This window comes from Rhinoraja longicauda, chromosome 31 (genome assembly GCF_053455715.1).
Source record: "Rhinoraja longicauda isolate Sanriku21f chromosome 31, sRhiLon1.1, whole genome shotgun sequence".
Lineage (NCBI taxonomy): Eukaryota > Metazoa > Chordata > Chondrichthyes > Rajiformes > Arhynchobatidae > Rhinoraja > Rhinoraja longicauda.
The window spans coordinates 3,929,607-3,948,807 of NC_135983.1; the positions used below are offsets into that span (position 1 = coordinate 3,929,607).

At 49.5% G+C, this 19,201-nt stretch overlaps 2 protein-coding genes across 4 annotated transcripts in view; one reads left to right on the plus strand and one right to left on the minus strand.

Annotated features, from left to right (window-relative positions):
* The window catches only part of ralgps1 (Ral GEF with PH domain and SH3 binding motif 1), a 714,125-nt gene that overhangs the window by 330,913 nt on the left and 364,011 nt on the right, over nucleotides 1-19,201 (minus strand). The gene's annotated exons all lie outside the window — the stretch shown is intronic.
* The window catches only part of angptl2b (angiopoietin-like 2b), a 50,372-nt gene continuing 33,517 nt past the window's right edge, over nucleotides 2,347-19,201 (plus strand). The window contains exon 1 of the mRNA XM_078425770.1: nucleotides 2,347-3,026. Within this exon, the coding sequence (XP_078281896.1) occupies nucleotides 2,934-3,026 (93 nt within the window). The 5' untranslated portion in view covers nucleotides 2,347-2,933. The remainder of the gene's footprint in view (nucleotides 3,027-19,201) is intronic.

Consider the following 19,201-nt stretch of genomic DNA (forward strand, 5'->3'; position numbering starts at 1 on the left):
TCTTAATGATAGCGGAGTCAGGGGGTATGGGGAGAAGGCAGGAACGGGGTACTGATTGTGAATGATCAGCCATGATGGAATGGTGGTGCTGGCTCGAAGGGCCGAATGGCCTAATCCTGCACCTATTGTCCATTGAATGGGCGACATTTGGGATGGAGACCCATTCCTTCTCTCCAGAGAGAAATGCTGAGCTGCTCCAGCATTTTGTGATACCTTCGATTTGTACCAGCATCTGCAGTTATTTTCCTACACAACCCCTCCAGAGATGCTGCCTGACCCGCTGAGTTACTCCAGCAGTTTGTGTCTACCTTCGATATTAACCAGCATCTGCAGTTATTTTCCTACACAACCCCTCCAGAGATGCTGCCTGACCCGCTGAGTTACTCCAGCAGTTTGTGTCTACCTTTGATATTAACCAGCATCTGCAGTTTTTTTCTTACCAACACCAAAAGGTTGGAGACCAACACCGCAAGAGTGAGATGGGTTTGTATTCAGGGATGCCGAGACATCTATAGCAGAACGTGTCAGTGGAGGAGAGGGCGAATTTGGATGTGGGCATATGTTTCTACTCGGGACTCCCGGCTGCACTGCTCTTGAAGAGTCAATGGCCCAGGTCGAGATACCAAACACGTGGTATTCTGCCACTGCCTGGCTCAGTGGGAAGTGTGAGCTTGCCAGATGTTCGGGAGCCTCGGTCGCCTCGGCTGAAGTCGAACTATCTGTCCATGGGGGAAGCATGGGGGAAGAGAGAAGAAATGTTTCTTGCCTTCCATCACAGTGAAGGGGGTGTCTGGAGGAGTCACTGTGATGGATGTTTGTGTTACAATTGTGTGTCTTGTGTCTTTTACTCTGTACTGTTGTGGCTGCGTGGCAAATGATTTTTGTTCAATTAATTTTGAATGACAATAAAGGTAAAAGGTAATTCAGTTAAAACGGCACATTTCAACACGAAGCATCGCCTGTCCCAGCGTTACTGAGTTACTCCAGCATAATGTGTCTATCTTCATCTTAAATACGAGGTCCAGTTCACAAACAAAAAAAAGACACAAAGTCCAGAGGTAACTCAGCGGGCCAGGCAGAATCTCTGAGGAACGTGGATGGTTGAAAATTCTGGCCGGGACCCTTCCTCACACTAGTTGGGATGGGGAAGAGAGGACAAAACCTGGCAAGTGATAGGTGGAGACACAAGAAACTGCAGATGCTGGTCACAAATAAAAAGACACAAAGTGCCGGAGGAACTCGGCGGGTCAGGCATCGTCTCTGGAGAACATTGATAGGTGATGTTTGGGAACAGACACATAGTGATGGAGCACCTTGTGTCTCCGGGTCCTGTTAACAATCTGATTGATCGCCGAGTGGGGAGGAACTGCAAATGCTGATTTATACCGAAGATAAGACACAAAGTGCTGGAGTAACTCGGCTGGTCAGGCAGCATCTGTGGAGATGTTGCCTGATCAGCCCAGTCACTCCAGCATTTTGCGTCTATCCTCAGCTCTCTGGAGATGCTGCCAGAACCGCCACGTTCCTCCAGCACTTTGTGTCTATCTTCTGACTAGTCACAAAATGCTGGAGTAACTCAGCAGGTCAGGCAGCATCTCTGGAGAGAAGGAATAGGTGACGTTTCGGGTCGAGACCCTTCTTCAGACTGAAGAACAATTCAGAACCATTCCTTCTCTCATGAGATGCTGCCTGACCTGCTGAGTTACTCCAGCATTTTGTGAATAAATACCTTCGATTTGTACCAGCATCTGCAGTTATTTTCTTATTCTGACTAGTCACAGTTCGTTTGAGCAGCACTTGTGAAAAGCCCTGGGATTGGCGAGGCTGGTTGTAACTGCAGTGTCCCAATCGGAAACATCACCTATCCATGTCCTCCTGAGATATAATATAAGAAAATAACTGCAGATGCTGGTACAAATCGATTTATTCACAAAACCTATTCCTTCTCTCCCGAGATGCTGCCTGACCTGCTGAGTTACTCCAGCATTTTGTGAATAAATCCTCCTGAGATGCTGCCTGAGTTACTCTGGCACTTGGTGTCTGTTTTATTGTCCTGCTCTGTATATCTGATGCTGCTTGCCACGGTTGTAGAAGCACAAGTCGTGGCAGGGAGGGCGCTTTACAGAGCATTGGCCTGGGGGATGTCCTGCCCTCTGCTGTGACACAAACATCTACTCTGAAGCGCTGAGATCTTGAAGAGGGAGGGGGGGGGTGGGTTGTACAATTCGCTGGTGTCAGGGAGACAGAGTTTTCCAGCACTGTGCTTGCCAGAGTATGTGAGTATTGTGGGGCAGCCCTTTAATTGCAGCCTGCCTTCCATTACATCATTGCACTGTGTCCCGCCTCCCGGCATCTGTGGGCAAGGGAGGGGGTGGAAAATAAAGGAGGTCCCAAGCAAGACTTGCCGACGCGCCGCTACCTTCCTTGAAAACCCCCTCTCTCCCCGCCGGATGTAAACACATCACGAAAATGACCTAGAGGACCAGTGGTCGGTTGTCCAGTCCAAGTCAAGCGCTCACACCCAAGCAGGACTTGAATGCCCTTTAATATCACTGACAGGCTGATGTGACACAAAAGCCACAACGCGGACAGGACAGCGTGGAACTCACTGCATTAATAAGGTCGCACCAATCCTCTCGCAACTCACTCGTTGTTGTCTCTCGAAGTAAACACTCGGACCGATGCTGCTGCCGCCAACACAGACATCCTGCTGAGCTGACAAAGAACAAGGAGTTTTGTCTTTAACTTTTGGGGGGAAAAAGGCAAATTGTTTTGGCCATTTCTTCCAGGGACTGCTTGCTACCTGCTTATCAAGTCCACTGACAAGCGAGCCTTGTTGACTGAGAGAGAGAGAGAGAGAGAGAGAGAGAGAGAGAGAGAGAGAGAGAGGAGGGAGAGAGGATGGAGTCTCTGATACCTGGCCCTCTGGTGAGATGCTACATTTCATAGAGGCGTTTAGTCCAGCGCAGCCGAAGAGGAGAGGGAGTCAATATTCCGAGGACGTCAACGCTGGCAGCAGTAACCTGGTAAGAAAGCCTTTCAATCAACCCCTCAATAGCGTTTGAAATGTCAAAGTGAGCATTGTGTCACATCAGCCGGGGAATGGCCCTTATTGTTTCTTCAACAGGACACGAGGCTTAACGTGAAAGATCACGGGTGACCGGCACTAATGTGCAAATCCAGACATTGTGCCGGCTGCGATGTAGCGATTTCAAGACCTCCAGTGAGTTTGCTGAGATGTCTATCATCCTTGGCACAAACAACCCTTTAAAAGTAACATGGGGGTAGTCGCAGTAACATCATTGCGTGACACTGGGATTAGAACCAAAGTAACAAGAATGTGCGTTTAAAATCAAAAAATCTAAATCTTCACGTGTGGCTTCCTGGTGTTTCAGGTAAAGCCAGCAAAGTCCGGTCAAGGATAGTCACCAAAGTGCTGGACTACCATCTACTCTTTGGTGACCCTCGGACTATCCTTAGTGTAAGAAAATAACTGCAGATGCTGGTACAAATCGAAGGTATTTATTCACTTAAATGCTGGAGAAACTCAGCAGGTCAGGCAGCATCCCAGGAGAGAAGGAATGGGTGACGTTTCGGGTCGAAACCCTTCTTCAGACTGAAGAAACGTCACCCATTCCTTCTCTCCTGAGACGCTGCCTGACCTGCTGAGTTACTCCAGCATTTTGTGAATAAATACCTTCGATTTGTACCAGCATCTGCAGTTATCTTCTTATATAAACTAAACTGAACTATAAAACTGGCACCTTGTCTTGGCAGTCATACGGACCCACTTAAGTGGCAATTTGCTTTTGCACAGTGTACCTAAAAAGTAATTTAAGTTGTTTATTTATTTCCACCCCACTTTTCTTTAAATGGTTCAATCTACCCCACCCCCAAGTGCAAACAGTCCATTTGAGTCTGAAGAAGGGTCTCGACCCGAAACGTCACCCATTCCTTCTCTCCAGAGACGCTGCCTGACCCACTGAGTTACTCCAGCATTTCGCGTCTATCATACCCCAGCAGCAACAGCAACCTGCCTGGCACACAGTGAATGAACTGCTAATTGCATTTCACGGTAGCGAGGACTACCCTTGATCGGTCTTTGCCTAATACACCAGAAAGCCACGCGAGAAGATTTTGATTTAAAAAAAAAGTAAAATCACTTTGCACAAATTCAAAAGCCGCTGAGCTTTCAGCAGAACCAACTCCGTTTAGAATTGCTAGACTTGTTTTGTTGCACGCACCCATAATTGCTCCACTGCACGAAAGAACCAAGTAAACTGGACTGCAAGGCTCTGCGGACCAAGATTTGTCTCATTGTGTCTTTAGCTGGATTGAATGGAAAGAGAAATGTTTTGCTAAAGTCTTAAAGTGGGAGGGTTGAAATGGATTATTATTTCATTTCAAAGTTCTTTCCTCTGCAGCTTGCCACTCACAGAGAGAGAGAGAGAGAGAGAGAGAGAGAGGAAGAGAGGGAGAGAGAGAGAGGGGGGTGGGGATACTTTAATCAGGTGCCCGAGAATGCCCAGCGAATTGGCCACCGGGTTCCTGAGCTGCAGAACCCCCCTGGGTTCCCCTGGGAAGTCTTGGCAGTCGAGGGTTGAATGAGACAAAAGTTTCTTTCTCCGTGTGTGCCTGGAAGGATATTGGTGGCGAGGGGGGTGGTGGGGACATAGGAGGCAGGGCCCGGTGGGTGGGAGGGAGGGTGGAAGGGGAACTCAACAGATAAGGCAGCAGAGAGAAGTGACCGACATAAAGTGCACGACTTTCCCACCCACTCCCCATCCCCGCACGCCGGCGCTGGTTTCACTTTCAGAGACACCCTTTCCAGAAAACAATCTGACGTTGGAGAAAAAAAATGTTGGCAGGGCCAAAGACTGAAAGGAAAAAAAAAAACCCACACACACACACAACCTCTTTCAGACCCAGGTAACGGTGACCCAATCCCTCCTGCCCCTCTCTCCCCGTTACACAACCCGGGTGGTCAGAGGAGTCACTGGTGGAGAGGGGGTGGTGGAGGGGAGGGGAGGGGAGGGGGCAAGAGCGGTTTAGTAGAATCTTTGTTCCAGAGAGAGAGAGAGAAGAGAGAGAGATATAGATGGATATGGGGAGAGAGAGAAGGGGGGGGGGGGGGGGTAGGGAGAAGGGGGGGAGGAAAAAGGGGGGGAAGAGGGAGAGTGAGAGAGAGAAGAGGGAGAGAGAACGGGGGAGTAAGAGGGGGTAGAGGGAGAAAGAGGATGGAGGGAGAAAGAGAGGGTAGAGGGAGAAAGAGGGGGTGGAGGAGAAAGAGGGGGTGGAGGGAGAAAGAGGGGGTGGGGGGGGAAGAGGGGGTGGGGGGGAAAGAGGGGGTGGGGGGGAAAGAGGGGGTGGAGGGAGAAAGAGGGGGTGGGGGGGAAAGAGGGGGTGGGGAAAGAGGGGGTAGAGGGAGAAAGAGGGAGTAGAGGGGGTGGAGGGAGAAAGAGGGGGTGGGGGAAAGAGGGGGTGGAGGGAGAAAGAGGGGGTTGGGGGGGAAATAGGGGGTGGAGGGAGAAAGAGGGGGTGGGGGGGGGAAAGAGGGGGTGGAGGGAGAAAGAGGGGGTGGTGGGGAAAGAGGGGGTGGAGGGAGAAAGAGGGGGTTGGGGGGGAAATAGGGGGTGGAGGGAGAAAGAGGGGGTGGGGGGGGAAGAGGGGGTGGGGGGGAAAGAGGGGGTGGAGGGAGAAAGAGGGGGTGGGGGAGAAAGAGGGGGTGAGGGGTTGGAAAGAGAAAGAGAGAGGGGGAGGGAAAGAAATGGAGAGGAAGGGACGGACAAAGACAGAGAGGGGGGGGAGAGCAGAGAGCCTTTACACGGGGCACGTCCCACCACCACCACCACCACCACAGACAGCGGTTTCCAGGGCAGATCGGGTTACAGTCCCGCAGCCAATTGCAAAGGCGACTCGCTCGGTGAGCCGCGCTGTGCCTGACCCTGTCCCTGTCTCTGTCTGTCCCACAGCCCCAGAGTAACACACACACACACACACACACACACACACACACACACACACACACACACACACACACAAGGTGCTGGAGTCACTCTGCGGGACAGGCAGCATCTGTGGAGAGAAGGAATGGGTGACGTTTCGGGTCGAGACCCTTCTTCAGACTGAAGACCATTCCTTCCCTCCAGAGATGCTGCCTGTCCACTGAGTTACTCCGGCACCCTGTGTCTATCTTCGGTGCAAGGCAGCATCTGCAGTTCCCCTTCTACAGTACGAGTGAGTTGTTCTTTGTCGGGAAATGTGGACCGCGGGGCCAGAGGTCGAGGGGGGGGGGGGTGGGATAGAGGGGGGTGGGGGGGGGTTTAGAGGAGAGGGGGAGGGGGTGGGGGGTTTTAGAAGGGGTGGGGGGGGGGGTTAGAGGGGGTGAGAGGGAGAGGGGGGTGGGGGGGTTAGAGGGGGTGGGTGGGTTTAGAGGGTGGGGGGGTTTAGAGGGGGTGGGGGAGGGGTAGGGGGTGGGGGGGTTTAGAAGGAGTGGGGGGGGGTTTAGAGGAGAGGGGATAGGGTTGGGGGGTGGGGGGGTTTAGAGGGAGAGGGGGGTGGGGGGGTTTAGAAGGAGAGGGGGGTGGGGGGGGGTTAGAGGGGGTGGGGTTAGAGGGTGGGGTGGGGGGGGGGTTAGAGGGAGGTTGTCGGATGCAATGCCACGCGTGGAGCAGACAGCGATTGGACTGGGATCCCACTCAAAACACAAGCTATGTGACGCCCAACAAAAGGTGTAGGAAGGAAGTGCAGATGCTGCTTTACACGGTGCACACAAAGTGCTGGAGTAACTCAGCGGGTCAGGCAGCATCTGTGGAGGGAAGGAATGGGTGACACTTCAGATCGAGTTCCTTCTTCAGACCCTTTAGACATTGAGTCTGGAGAAGGGTCTCGACCCGAAACGTCACCCATTCCTTCCCTCCAGAGACGCTGCCTGTCCCGCTGAGTCACTCCAGCACTTTGTGTGTGTCTTCGCTTTAAAGCAGCACCTGCAGTTCCTTCCCACACATCCCACCGACCGCTCGGCCCTTCCACATCACTTGGCCGCGCACCCCGGGCAAGCAGCGGCCTCACTGGAGTGCGGGGCCCCCTGCCCTTAGAATGGGGGTGGCGTGACACTGGGGTTACACAGGAGTTACACTGGAGTCACACTGACTTCACACAGGACTTACACTGGCGTCACACTGGAGTTACACTGGAGTCACACTGGCGTTACACAGGAGTTACACTGGAGTCACACTGACTTCACACAGGAGTTACACTGGAGTCAGTGGAGTTACACTGGCGGTAGCGGAGTTACACTGGAGTCAGCAGAGTTACACTGGAGTTAGTGGCGTTACAGTGGAGTTAGCGGGGTTACACTGGGGTTACACTGGCGTTACACTGGAGTTAGCGGAGTTACACTGGAGTTAGCGGGGTTACAGCCGTGGGGATATTGGGCCAAGCACACAGTGAGTGAGCCGGCCGGCCAGTGTCCGTGCAGGGATTGAGGCTGAAGAAGGGTCCCGACCCCAGACGCCGCCTGTCCACAGGGCCGTCTTAACGCATGGGCCTGATGGGCACTTGCCCGGGGGCCCACGAGCATAGGGGCCCCATGCTGATCTGTGTATGTTAAGTGACTTGCAATAAATAAATACTACTTTAAAAATGTAGGTTCAATAAGTGCTTTTTTCGCAACATTTTCGGTCACTAAGTGCTTCTCACAGCGATCTGTAAGTGCTTTTCGCAACAATGTCGCACCCTAAGTCCATCGCTAAGTGCTTTTCGGTAAGTGCTTTTCGCCGGCACGACGGGGGGGGGGGGGGGGGGGGGGGGGGGAGGTAGGGAAAGGGGGGTGGGGGAGAGTAACGGTAGGGGCCCCAGTACACTGCTTTGCCCGGGGGCCCATAATGCTGTAAAAACGGCCCTGCCTGTCCACCCCCTCCCTCCCTCCCTCCCTCCCTCCCCGGCCCGCTGGCTGCCTTCCTCCAGCACTCTGTGCTGTGCTCTGTGTGCGGCTTCTTCCACTGTTTGTGTGGTTGGTTTCACATTTATCTGGTGACACACATTTGTTGTGTTTGCCAGCAAGGTTCCACATGACTGTCACATTGAAGCCACAGACAAGCTAAAGCCCAACTCTCAGTGTGACCATTTCAGTCTGACATCGATACAAACATCCCCCTACAGTGGGGAATGGGAACCAAATGTACATAGCGCTGTTGTGGGACCCGCCACATGTCCATCTAACGCTGGGCAGGACGGTGCAAATCCCCAACAAAATGCTGCTCCATTACATCAACATGACTGCATACTTGTCAACCTCTCTGATTTGCAAGCGCACACTAACTTCAGGACACCTTTTGCTAATCGACTCTACAATGCAAGACTTCCTCCAATTTATATTCCACTACCACCACCCCCCCTCTCCGCTCCGTTTACAAAGACAGCTGCCTGCAAACCAACCCAAGCCCGTCGTTGTAGTTGAGAGGCACAGCAGGGGAACAGGCCCCTTCGGCCCATCGAGTCCCTGCTGACCCTCGATCACCCGTTCACACTGGCTCCATGTGACCCCACTCTCTCATCCACTCCCTGCACACCAGGGACAATTTTACCGCAGCCAATTAACCCACAAGCCTGCACGAGTGAGAGTGGGGGGGGGAAGAGAGAGAGGGTGGGGGGGGGGTGAGAGAGAGGAGTGGGTGGGGGGGGGGAGAGGTGAGAGAGAGGGGGTGGGGGTGAGAGAGGGTGGGGGGTGAGAGAGTGGGGGGTGAGAGAGAGGGAGTAGGGTGGAGAGGGGGTGGGGGAGAGAGTGGGTGGAGAGAGAGTGGGTGGAGGAGACAGAGAGAGATAGGGGTGGGGGAGGTGAGAGAGTGGGTATGGGGAGAAAGGGTGGGGGGGAGAGGGAGAGGGTGGGGGGGAGAGAGAGGGGAAGGGGTGGGGGAAGTGAGAGAGGGTTGTAAGAGAGATGGGGTGAGTGAGGGAGGGGGGGGTGAGAGACACCACCAGTCAAAGCCTGGCAGCAAAACATTCCTGGAGACATGAATGACAATAGACAATAGGTGCAGGAGGAGGCCATTCGGCCCTTCGAGCCAGCACCGCCATTCAATGTGATCATGGCTGATCATTCTCAATCAGTACCCTGTTCCTGCCTTCTCCCCATACCCCCTGACTCCGCTATCATTAAGAGCTCTATCTAACTCTCTCTTGAAAGCATCCAGAGAATTGGCCTCCACTGCCTTCTGTGGCAGAGAATTCCACAGATTTACAACTCGCTGAATGAATTTGTTTTCCTAATCTCCGTTCTAAATGGCTTACCCCTTATTCTTAAACTGTGGCCCCTGGTTCTGGTCTCCCCCAACATCGGGAACATGTTTCCTGCCTCTAGCTTGTCCAATCCCTTAAGAATCTTACATGTTTCAATAAGATCCCCCCTCATCCTTCTAAATTCCAGCGTATACAAGCCCAGTAGCTCCAGTCTTTCAACATACGATAGTCCTGCCATTCCAGGAATTAACCTCGTGAACCTACGCTGCACTCCCTCAATGGTATGATAGAGTGGTGGGAGATGAATAAAGAAACAATAGTTACCAGAACAGAGATTTTATTAAATCAGAGGAACACAGTACCAGAAAATAAATAGTGCCATCCCAAGGCAGTGATAATACTTTTACTTTTGAATGCCAAACCTAGCTTGATACAGGCCATGCTGAATAACTGGTGTGACTCTGTTCTGAAACAAAATTCCTACCATGGGTCAAAGCTACCAATTGTGGAGAAAGGAACTGCAGATGCTGGTTTATACCGAAGATAGACACAAAGTGCTGGAGTAACTCAGCCGGTCAGGCAGCATCTCTGGAGAAAATCAAGTTTGAAGAAGGGTCCTGACCTGAAATGTCACCCATCCTTTTTCTCCAGAGATGCTGCCTGACCTGCTGAGTTACTCCAGCACTTTGTGTCTATCTACAAACTGTGGCTTGGGTGTGCCTACATTGCAACTATTGAGCATGGAACTGTACAGCACGGGAACAGGCCCTTCGGCCCATCATGTCTGTGCAGCCCACGATGCCGTGAATCTCCTCCGCCTGCACATAATCCATCTCCCTCCATTCCCTGCATATCTATGTGGCTATCCAAAAGTCTATGAAGCACCACTATCGTATTTGCCTCCACCACCACCCCCGGCAGTGCGTTCTAGGCACCCACCACCCTCTTTGTAAAAAAACCTGCCCCTCACATCCCCTTTAAACTTTGCCCCTCTCACTTCGGACCAATTCTCCAGAGAATCGGAGTCCAACTAATTTCTTATTCTCGTTACAAGCAAGGGGTTAAGGCAGTAAAGGATGCACAGTGACAAGTTGTGAACAATTCCTGAGAACTAGTGTGCAAAGTTCACACATTCCACCAGGAGATGTTTCAATCTCTCATTGCCAGGTAGCAGAGACTTCCCAGAAAACCCCAGTCCCACCCAGTATCCTATTGTGTTCCCCTTCAGAACAGACGTACAGGTATGTAGGTTAATTGACTGGGTAAATGTTTTTTTTAAATTGTCCCTAGTGTGTAGGATAGTGCGGGGATCGCTGGGCGGCGCGGACTCGGTGGGCCGATGGGCCTGTTTCCGCACTGTATCTCTAAATCTAAATCTAGAAAGAAACAGATTTTATTGTTTAGCCAGTTACCTTGATATTCTGCTTGGTAATAAAACACTGCAATGTTGTAATGTGCCAGAGGAGTTTATTGTCTGGCATCCCCACTGAAACTGCTCAACCTCATGAGGCATGGACTGCTCTAGTTTAGTTTATTACCATCACATGCACCGAGGTACCGTGAAAAGGTTTTGTTTGCATGCTCTCCAGTCAAAGACTACACATAATTACAATCAGGCTTTCCGCGGTGTGCAGATGAAGGATAAAGGGTGCAACATTTAGTGCAAGATAAAGTTTCATAAAGTCCAATCACAGTTAGTTCAAAGGTCTCCAATGAGTTAGATGGGAGGTCAGGACCACACTCTAGCTGGTGAGAGGACCTTTCAGTTGAATGATAATAGCTGGGAAGAAACTCTCGTTGAATCTGGAGGTGTGGGTTTTCTCCAAGTGTTTAGGTTTCCCGTCACACTCCAAAGATGTGCAGGTTTGTAGTTTAATTGGCTTCGGTAAAAAAATGTAATTGACCCTAATAGTGAGTACTATAGTGTGATCGTATAGTACAGGGTGATCGATGGTCGGCATGGACTCGGTGGGCTGAAGGGCTTGTTTTTGTTCTTACCTCCAATTCCCTCCCCTCTACTTTCCCTCTGTAGAAGGGTTCCGACCCAAAACGTCACCCATCCTTTTTCTCCAGAGATGCCGCTTGACCTGCTGGGTTACTCCAGCACTTTGTGTCTATCTCCGGTATAAACCAGCCAATGCAGTTCCTTCCTGCTCATTTTAAGTACTTTGGAGACTAGTCGATGAGGTGTTTTTCAAAGTCATCAAAGATACACTGAAGTAAATAAATATGCTAAATTGAAGCCTTAGGCTTTAGGGAAGCAGAAAGGGGACAGGCCCTTCGGCCCACCGAGTCTGCACCGACCAGTAATCTATGTATACTAGCACTATGTAACACACTAATGACAATTACCCAACAAACCTGTACATCTTTGGAGTGTGGGAGGAAACTGGAGCACCCGGGGAAAACCCACGTGGTCTTGGGGAGAACGTACAAAGTCTGTACAGACAGCCCCCTTAGTCAGGATCGAGCGCGGGTATCTGCCGCTGCAAGGCAGCAACTCTACCGCTGCGCCAGCGTGCCACTCATCCTACTATCAACCAACAGAATGAGCCATGAGGTCATTCACTTCACTGCTGCCTGTACATTCGCCAGGATACTCAGCTTGGCTCGTGTTACAATAGTGGCTGCACTTCAAAGACAATTGCAAAGGTAGCAAAGTGCTTTGGGACATTACAAGCCTATAAAAGGCCTTACATAAATATACCAATGGCCTGTATGGAAAACTACTCTTTCAACTATGACAGGCGCACCAAGACTGTGGTCCTCTCCCGCCTACAGATTAGAGCGTTTAAGGCATACCTCAGAGACTCAACTACAAAGTTCTATGCTGACACTGCAGGCTGTCAAATAAGAAGAAACCCTCTGAAGAAGGGTCTCCACCTGAAACGTCACCCATTCCTTTTCTCCAGAGATGCTGCCTGACCCGCTGAGTTACTCCAGCACTTTGTGTCTATCTTTGGTGTAAAGCGGCATCTGCAGTTTCTTCCTACAAAAGAAGTTGTAAGTATCGAAAGATACTTAAGATTATTAAGGGGTTGGACACGTTAGAAGCATGTTCCCAATGTTGGGGGAGTCCAGAACAAGGGGCCACAGTTTAAGAATAAGGGGTCGGCCATTTACAACAGAGATGAAGAAAAGCTTTTTCAGTCAGAGAGTTGTGAATCTGTGGAATTCTCTGCCTCAGAGGGCAGTGGAGGCCAATTCTCTGAATGCATTCAAGAGAGAGCTAGATAGAGCTCTTAAGGATAGCGGAGTCAGGGGGTACGGGGAGAAAGCAGGAACGGGGTACTGATTGAGAATGATCAGCCATGATCACATTGAATGGCGGTGCTGGCTCGAAGGGCCGAATGGCCTCCTCCTGCACCTATTGTCTATTGTCTATTGTCTATTGTCATAAGATACCCTGCCTGCTCTATGATAGACATAAAAGAGCCAATTTTTGAAGAAGAGCAAATAAGTTAGCCACCATCTTAGTTTGGTTTATTTTAGAGATAAATCACGGAAACAGGCCCTTCAGCCCACCATGTCTGTGCCGACCAACACAGTAACACTACCCTGCACACACTAGGGACAATTTACAATTTTACCAAAGCCAATTAACCTACAAACCTGTACATCTTTGGTCTCTGGAGTATGGGAGGAAGCCAGCCATCCCAGAGAATACCCACGTGGGTCACGGGGAGAACGTACAAACTCTGTGCAGACAGCACCTGTAGTCATGATTGAACGCGGGTCTCCGGCGCTGTGAGGCAGCCACACTTTGCCCTCTCCTGCCCAGTATTTACGTTTCAGGCCATGGCACTGGGAAACAAATGATCTGGTCATGATCAAGTACTGTTTAAAGAGCTTGTTCAAACTGAAGTAGCTTTTGGGCTTCATACAGTGGGGAGTTTTTCCCTGAATCATGATGTGGACTCTGGAGGCATGAACGATCATCACTATTTCCAAGAACGTCAAGTGTCAAGAGAGTTTTATTGTCATATGTTCCAGATAGACCAACGACATTCTTACTTGTAGCAGCACAACAGAATATGCAAACATATTCCACTGTAAACAATATAATAAATGAGAAAAAAGTCCAGTGAGTGTATGTATATATATATATGTACATACCTATATGCACACACAGATATATATATTTACACACACACACATCAGTGCACATTCAAAACAAACAATCAATAATAATGCAATAAGACAAAACCAATGCCCCCAAGTCTATGTAGTTCAGAGGTTATTTGGAGGTTGTGGTGTTTAATAGTTTGATGGCTGTAGGGAACAAGCTGTTCCTGCACCTAGACGTTACAGTTTTCAGAATCAAGTCAAGTTTATTTGTCACATGCACATACACGATGTGCAGTGAAATGAAAGTGGCAATGCCTGCGGATTGTGCACAAAAAAGAATTACAGTTACAGCATATAAATAAAGTTAATACAGTTAATACAGAGAAGACAAAAATGAGTCCCTGGAGTTATAAAAGTTAACAGTCCTGATGGCCTGTGGGAAGAAACTCCGTCTCATCCTCTCCGTTTTCCTGTACCTTCTTCCCGATGGCAGGAGTGAAATGAGTGTGTGGTGTGGATATTTGTCAGCTCCGTGAGAAATGCATGGGGAGGCATTAACCTCCGTGAACCGAACAAAAGTTTCTGACTCTCTCAGCCCAGTGGAAGCTCTTTCCCAAGCACAGCTAACCTGGCCAGATCATCCCTGTCTTACTCCAGCTACACGCTTGCATGCGCGCCGTGATCCGGTGCAACGGGTCCACACCAGGGCCGGTCTTTACGTAGACTGGCTCAGAGCAGAATGGCGTCAATGCCGCAACTCACTTGTCAACCCTTTCTTGCTGCAACAACTCCCTGCAGCAATGGAGCTAAATGGGTGACACTTCCAACTGCCTGGCCCCCACCCCAAAACCACGGCCCACCAACCTCGGGCGTCCAGCTTGCCCAGGTCTGGAGACTGACATCGACACTATAGCTGGCTCTCTCATTGGGGATGGGCTATGTGCTGATCATGGGCAAAGTGAAAGGTCTTCTATCCTGCTCGCTCTACACAACATCGTGCCTCCCTTGTAAACCATCAAGGCCATGGAAACACGCTTCATACAGTGAGGAGGTTTTCCTTGATACATGATGTGGACTCTGGAGGCATGAACGGTCTTCACTATTTCAAGAGAGTCAAGAGCCAAGAGTGTTTTACTGTTATGCGTCCCAGATAGAACAATGACATTCTTACTCGCAGCAGCACAATGGAAGACAGACACAAAACGCTGGAGTAACTCGGTGGGACAGACAGCATCTCTGGAGAGAAGGAACGGGTGGTAAGTTCCTAGGAAGACAGTGGTGATGGAATTCCTCACTGTCTGCTCAGTGCCAACACAATCTTTGGTTGTCCAAGGGATCCTTGCTCTCCCAAAGCTGTTGGATCCCTGCCCTGCTGAGACTTGGACTACCTACAGCATGCATCCCAAAGCAGTGAGAGGTAGCCACCGTGTCAACACCAGCCATTAATCGCACGTTCACACTAGCTCCACGTTATCCCACTTTCTCATTCACTCCCGACACACTAAGGGGCAATTTACAGAGGGCCAATTAACCACGTGGTCACGGGGAGAAGGTGCAAACTCCACACAGACAGCACCCGTGGTCAGGATCGAACCCGGGTCTCTGGTGTAGCTCTAGTCGCTGCACCACCGGGTCAAAATAAAGCACGACAGAAAGTTTCCAGCACTATAATTTGTAGACGTTACCCATGGAAGCGGTGATTAGATTTTGCTCCTCCATGCCAACTGGCATGACTTCTCATTCCGAGCTATGCCCGGAGCGGAGTGTTCACCAGGGGGAGATTTGTGAGCACTCTGCAGTGTTTGCCGGCTGCAAGCACTGTAGGGGTGAAGGCTCACAATGCACCCAACAATGCCTTGGCACCAACGCCAGAGGAGAGCTCCGTGACTGGACGGGAGTCAACTCTCCCCACTTCACACTCAAGCCGGCTTGGTTTAGATTAGTTTAGTTTCGAGATACAGGGTGGAAACTGGCTCTACGAAGATCTTGCTATTGAGGGCGTGCAGCGTGGGTTTACTAGGTTAATTCCCGGAATGGCGGGGCTGTCATATGTTGAAAGACTCACTGGAATTTAGAAGGATGAGAGGGGATCTCATTGAAACATATAAGATTATTAAAGGGTTGGGCACTTTAGAGGCAGGAAACATGTTCCCAATGTTGGGGGAGTCCAGAACCAGGGGCCACAGTTTAAGAATAAGGGGTAGGCCATTTAGAACAGAGATGAGGAAAAACTTTTTCAGTCAGAGAGTTGTGAATCTGTGGAATTCTCTGCCTCAGAAGGCAGTGGAGGCCAGTTCTCTGAATGCATTCAAGAGAGAGCTAGATAGAGCTCTTAAGGATAGCGGAGTCAGGGGGTATGGGGAGAAGGCAGGAACGGGGTACTGATTGAGAATGGTCAGCCATGATCATATTGAATGGCGGTGCTGGCTCGAAGGGCCGAATGGCCTACTGCACCTATTGTCTATTGTCTATCTGGGAGAAAACCCAGGCAGGTCACGGGGAGAACATACAAACTCTGTACAGACAAGCACCTGTGGTCAGGATCGAACCCGAGTCTATGGCGCTGTAAGGCAGCAACTCTAACGCTGCGCCAATGTGCCGCCCGTACTCGAGTTCTATCCTACAGATGAGGGGCAATTTGCAGTAGCCAATTAACCTATAAACCTGAACGTCTTTGGGATGTGGGATCCCAAATTCTTGCTCTACGAGCATGAAAAGCCACAGTGAAAACAAGTACAAAGAAGGAACTTGTAGAAGAGTCTCGACCGGAAACGTCACCCATTCCTTCCCTCCAGAGATGCTGCCTGTCCCGCTGAGTTACTCCAGCATTTTGTGTCTATCTTCCATTTAAAAAGGTCAATGTGTAAATTCCACAGCCGTGCATAAAGTTATGCACGCGGTCAAACTAAAATAAAACCATGGACTGGTGCAAATTCTGCAAAGATTGAAGGAATGGGTGACGTTATGGGTCTGGACCCTAAATGTCGCCCATTACTTCTCTGCAGAGATGCTGCCTGACCCGCTGAGTTACTCCAGCATTTAGTGTCTGTCTTTGGTGTAAACCAGCATCTGCAGTTCTGCGGGAATGTTTGTGGAAAGGGGGCGCAAGCCTTGTGTTGAGGTGCTTTTTTCTGTAGCTTATACCTGCTCGACCAGCATCTGCAGTTCCTTCCTGCATGCTTTGTCTGCAATGGTTGGTTGGGTGCCGATTTGAGATCAGTGCACCTCATCCCACTCCGGTTGAGCTGCGGAAAAAGCTCCTCAATGCTCGGCTTGCACGCCCTCTCCACAAACATTCCCGCTGTCACTTCCACTGCGATCTCCACGCCGTCCCGTTTCTTCCTCCTTGAAACCCAGGCGCCCTTGGGATCAAATCTTTCCATGAGCAGGTGGCGTGAGCTGGAACGTTGTTGCTCCTGTAATCCCACAAGCTCATGCGGGGAGTGGAATTCTCAGTAAAACCGTTTCAAAGATCGCCGGCGTCTGGCATCTATTAAGATTTCCGCTTTTTAAAAATATACATATATATAGAAATGCAGAGCAGTCCTAAATGCCAGCGGCAGCAAAAATTACAATGAATTGGGTTAGACTCCCCTCTGAGACCACTGCAGCCAAACAATGCTCTTGAACAAGGGCATGGCTGAAGGCAAGCAGAAAGTTAAGTAAGAGGCCTGGTGGGGAGATGGGGGAGGAAAGCGGGCAGAGACAATTGTAATGTAAAGTTGGCATATGTGTCACACCAGAAAAAGGTCCCTCACTTTCCACGCCAACTGCTGTCACCAACGTGGGTTTTCTCCGGGTGCTCTGGTTTCCTCCCACGCTCCAAAGACTTACAGGTTTGCAGGTTAATTGGCTTCTGTAAAAATTGTAACTTGTCCCAAGTGTGTAGGATTGTGTTGGTGTACGGGGTGATCGCCTGTCAGCATGGACCCGAAGGGGCGAAGGACCTGTTTGTGCAAATGAAGTGTACAAGTCACATCTTCGATTGTGTAGAAAGATGCTGGACGCAAAATGGTGGAGTAACTCCGAGAGTCAGGCAGCATCTCTGGAGAAAAGGAATGGGTGTGTATTGGGTCGAGGCACTTCTTCAGACATGTTTTATCCCCTTTTTTACTGAAAACATAGAACAGTACAGCAAGCACCTCCGCTGTCACGCTGTGAAAACGGAGAGGATGAGACGGAGTTTCTTCCCACAGGCCATCAGGACTGTTGACTATTATAACTCCAGGGACTAAATTTTGTCTTCTCTGTATTAACTTTAATTTATATGCTGTAACTGTAATTCTTTTTTTGTGCACAATCCGCAGGCATTGCCACTTTCATTTCACTGCACATCGTGTATGTGTATGTGACAAATAAACTTGACTTGACTTGACTACAGCACAGGAACAGGATTTTCAGCCCACAATGTCTGTACCTATTATGATGGGAAGATCAACTCTTATCTGCCTGCATATAATCCATATCCCTCCATTCCCTGCATATCCATGTGTTTATCCACACACTCACCACCCTCTGTGTAAAAAACAGTGCCACTTCTTTACTCACCTAAAGAAGTTCAAAGATGACATCAATTTCTTCCAGCTTTTCGCAACCTCTGATACATATGTTGATCCATTTGCTACAGCCTTTGAAACTCTCGTTTTAGCAGTGTTTCAGTTAAGAAATACAAAAGAACGGCAATAAAAGGTTGGTGTCTGCCCTCAAGTCATAATGCCATGGAGCTGTCGAGCATGGAAACAAGCCCCTCAGTCCACCTTGTCCATGCCGACCATGTTAGCATTCTGGACTAGTCCCATTGGCCTGCATTTGGCCCATATCCCTCTAAACCATTCCCATTCATACATCTGTTCGAATGTCTTTTGAAAGTTGTAATTGTATCCGCTTCTATAGTTTCCTCTGGAGATATGGTCTCCCTTCTGGGAAAAAGTTCCCCCTGAGCCCCTGTTAATCTATCCCGCTCATCTTAATCCGATATCCTCCACGTTTAGAATTGTCTAACCTGGGACAAACAATGAGCATGCACTTTATCCATGCCCATCCTGATCTTGTATATCTTAATAAGGTCACCCCTCAGTCTCTTACGCTCCAAGGAAAAGAGTCCCAGCTAACCCAGCCTCTCCAATTAACTCAGGCCAACAAGTCCCAGTAATATAAGAAAATAACTGCAGATGCTGGTACAAATCGAAGGTATTTATTCTGACTGAAGAAGGGTCTCGACCCGAAACGTCACCCATTCCTTCTCTCCCGAGATGCTGCCTGACCTGCTGAGTTACTCCAGCATTTTGTGAATAAATAAGTCCCAGTAATATTCTGGTGAATCTATTCTGCACTTTCACAGAATAGTTCTAAACTTTGTATTGTTTTGCCTAAAGAAGTGTTACACTACAATGCAGAGAACTATATTCTGCACTCTGTATCCTCCACTTTGCTCTACCTATTGTGCTTGAGTTTGACTTGATTGTATTTATGTATAGTATTATCTGATATAATAATTGGATAGCATACGAAACAGAGCTTTTCTTGGTACTTTGGTACAGGTTACAATAATAATAAACCTAAACCTACATCAACTCAGTTTCTCACCAGTTACAACTGTCGTCTGTGCATGACTGAGTTCTAAAAGGTCATGAATAGTTTAAAACATTCAACCAATGCAAATCGGAAACAATAGCATGTTTAACTGTGACACACTCACAGTGGAAACACCAAAATAGCCTCTGGCGTACTGTACATCACGAATGTGCGCCTTGGACCCAGCGCATTACATCTGAAGACCAACGGATGTGCATTTTGCGAAACAGCTTGTGTAAGGATATCAGTACTTTTTATGTTGTTTTTTTTCAGTGCGGTACTATGGCGCAGTGGTAGAGTTGTGCCTTACAGCGCGAGA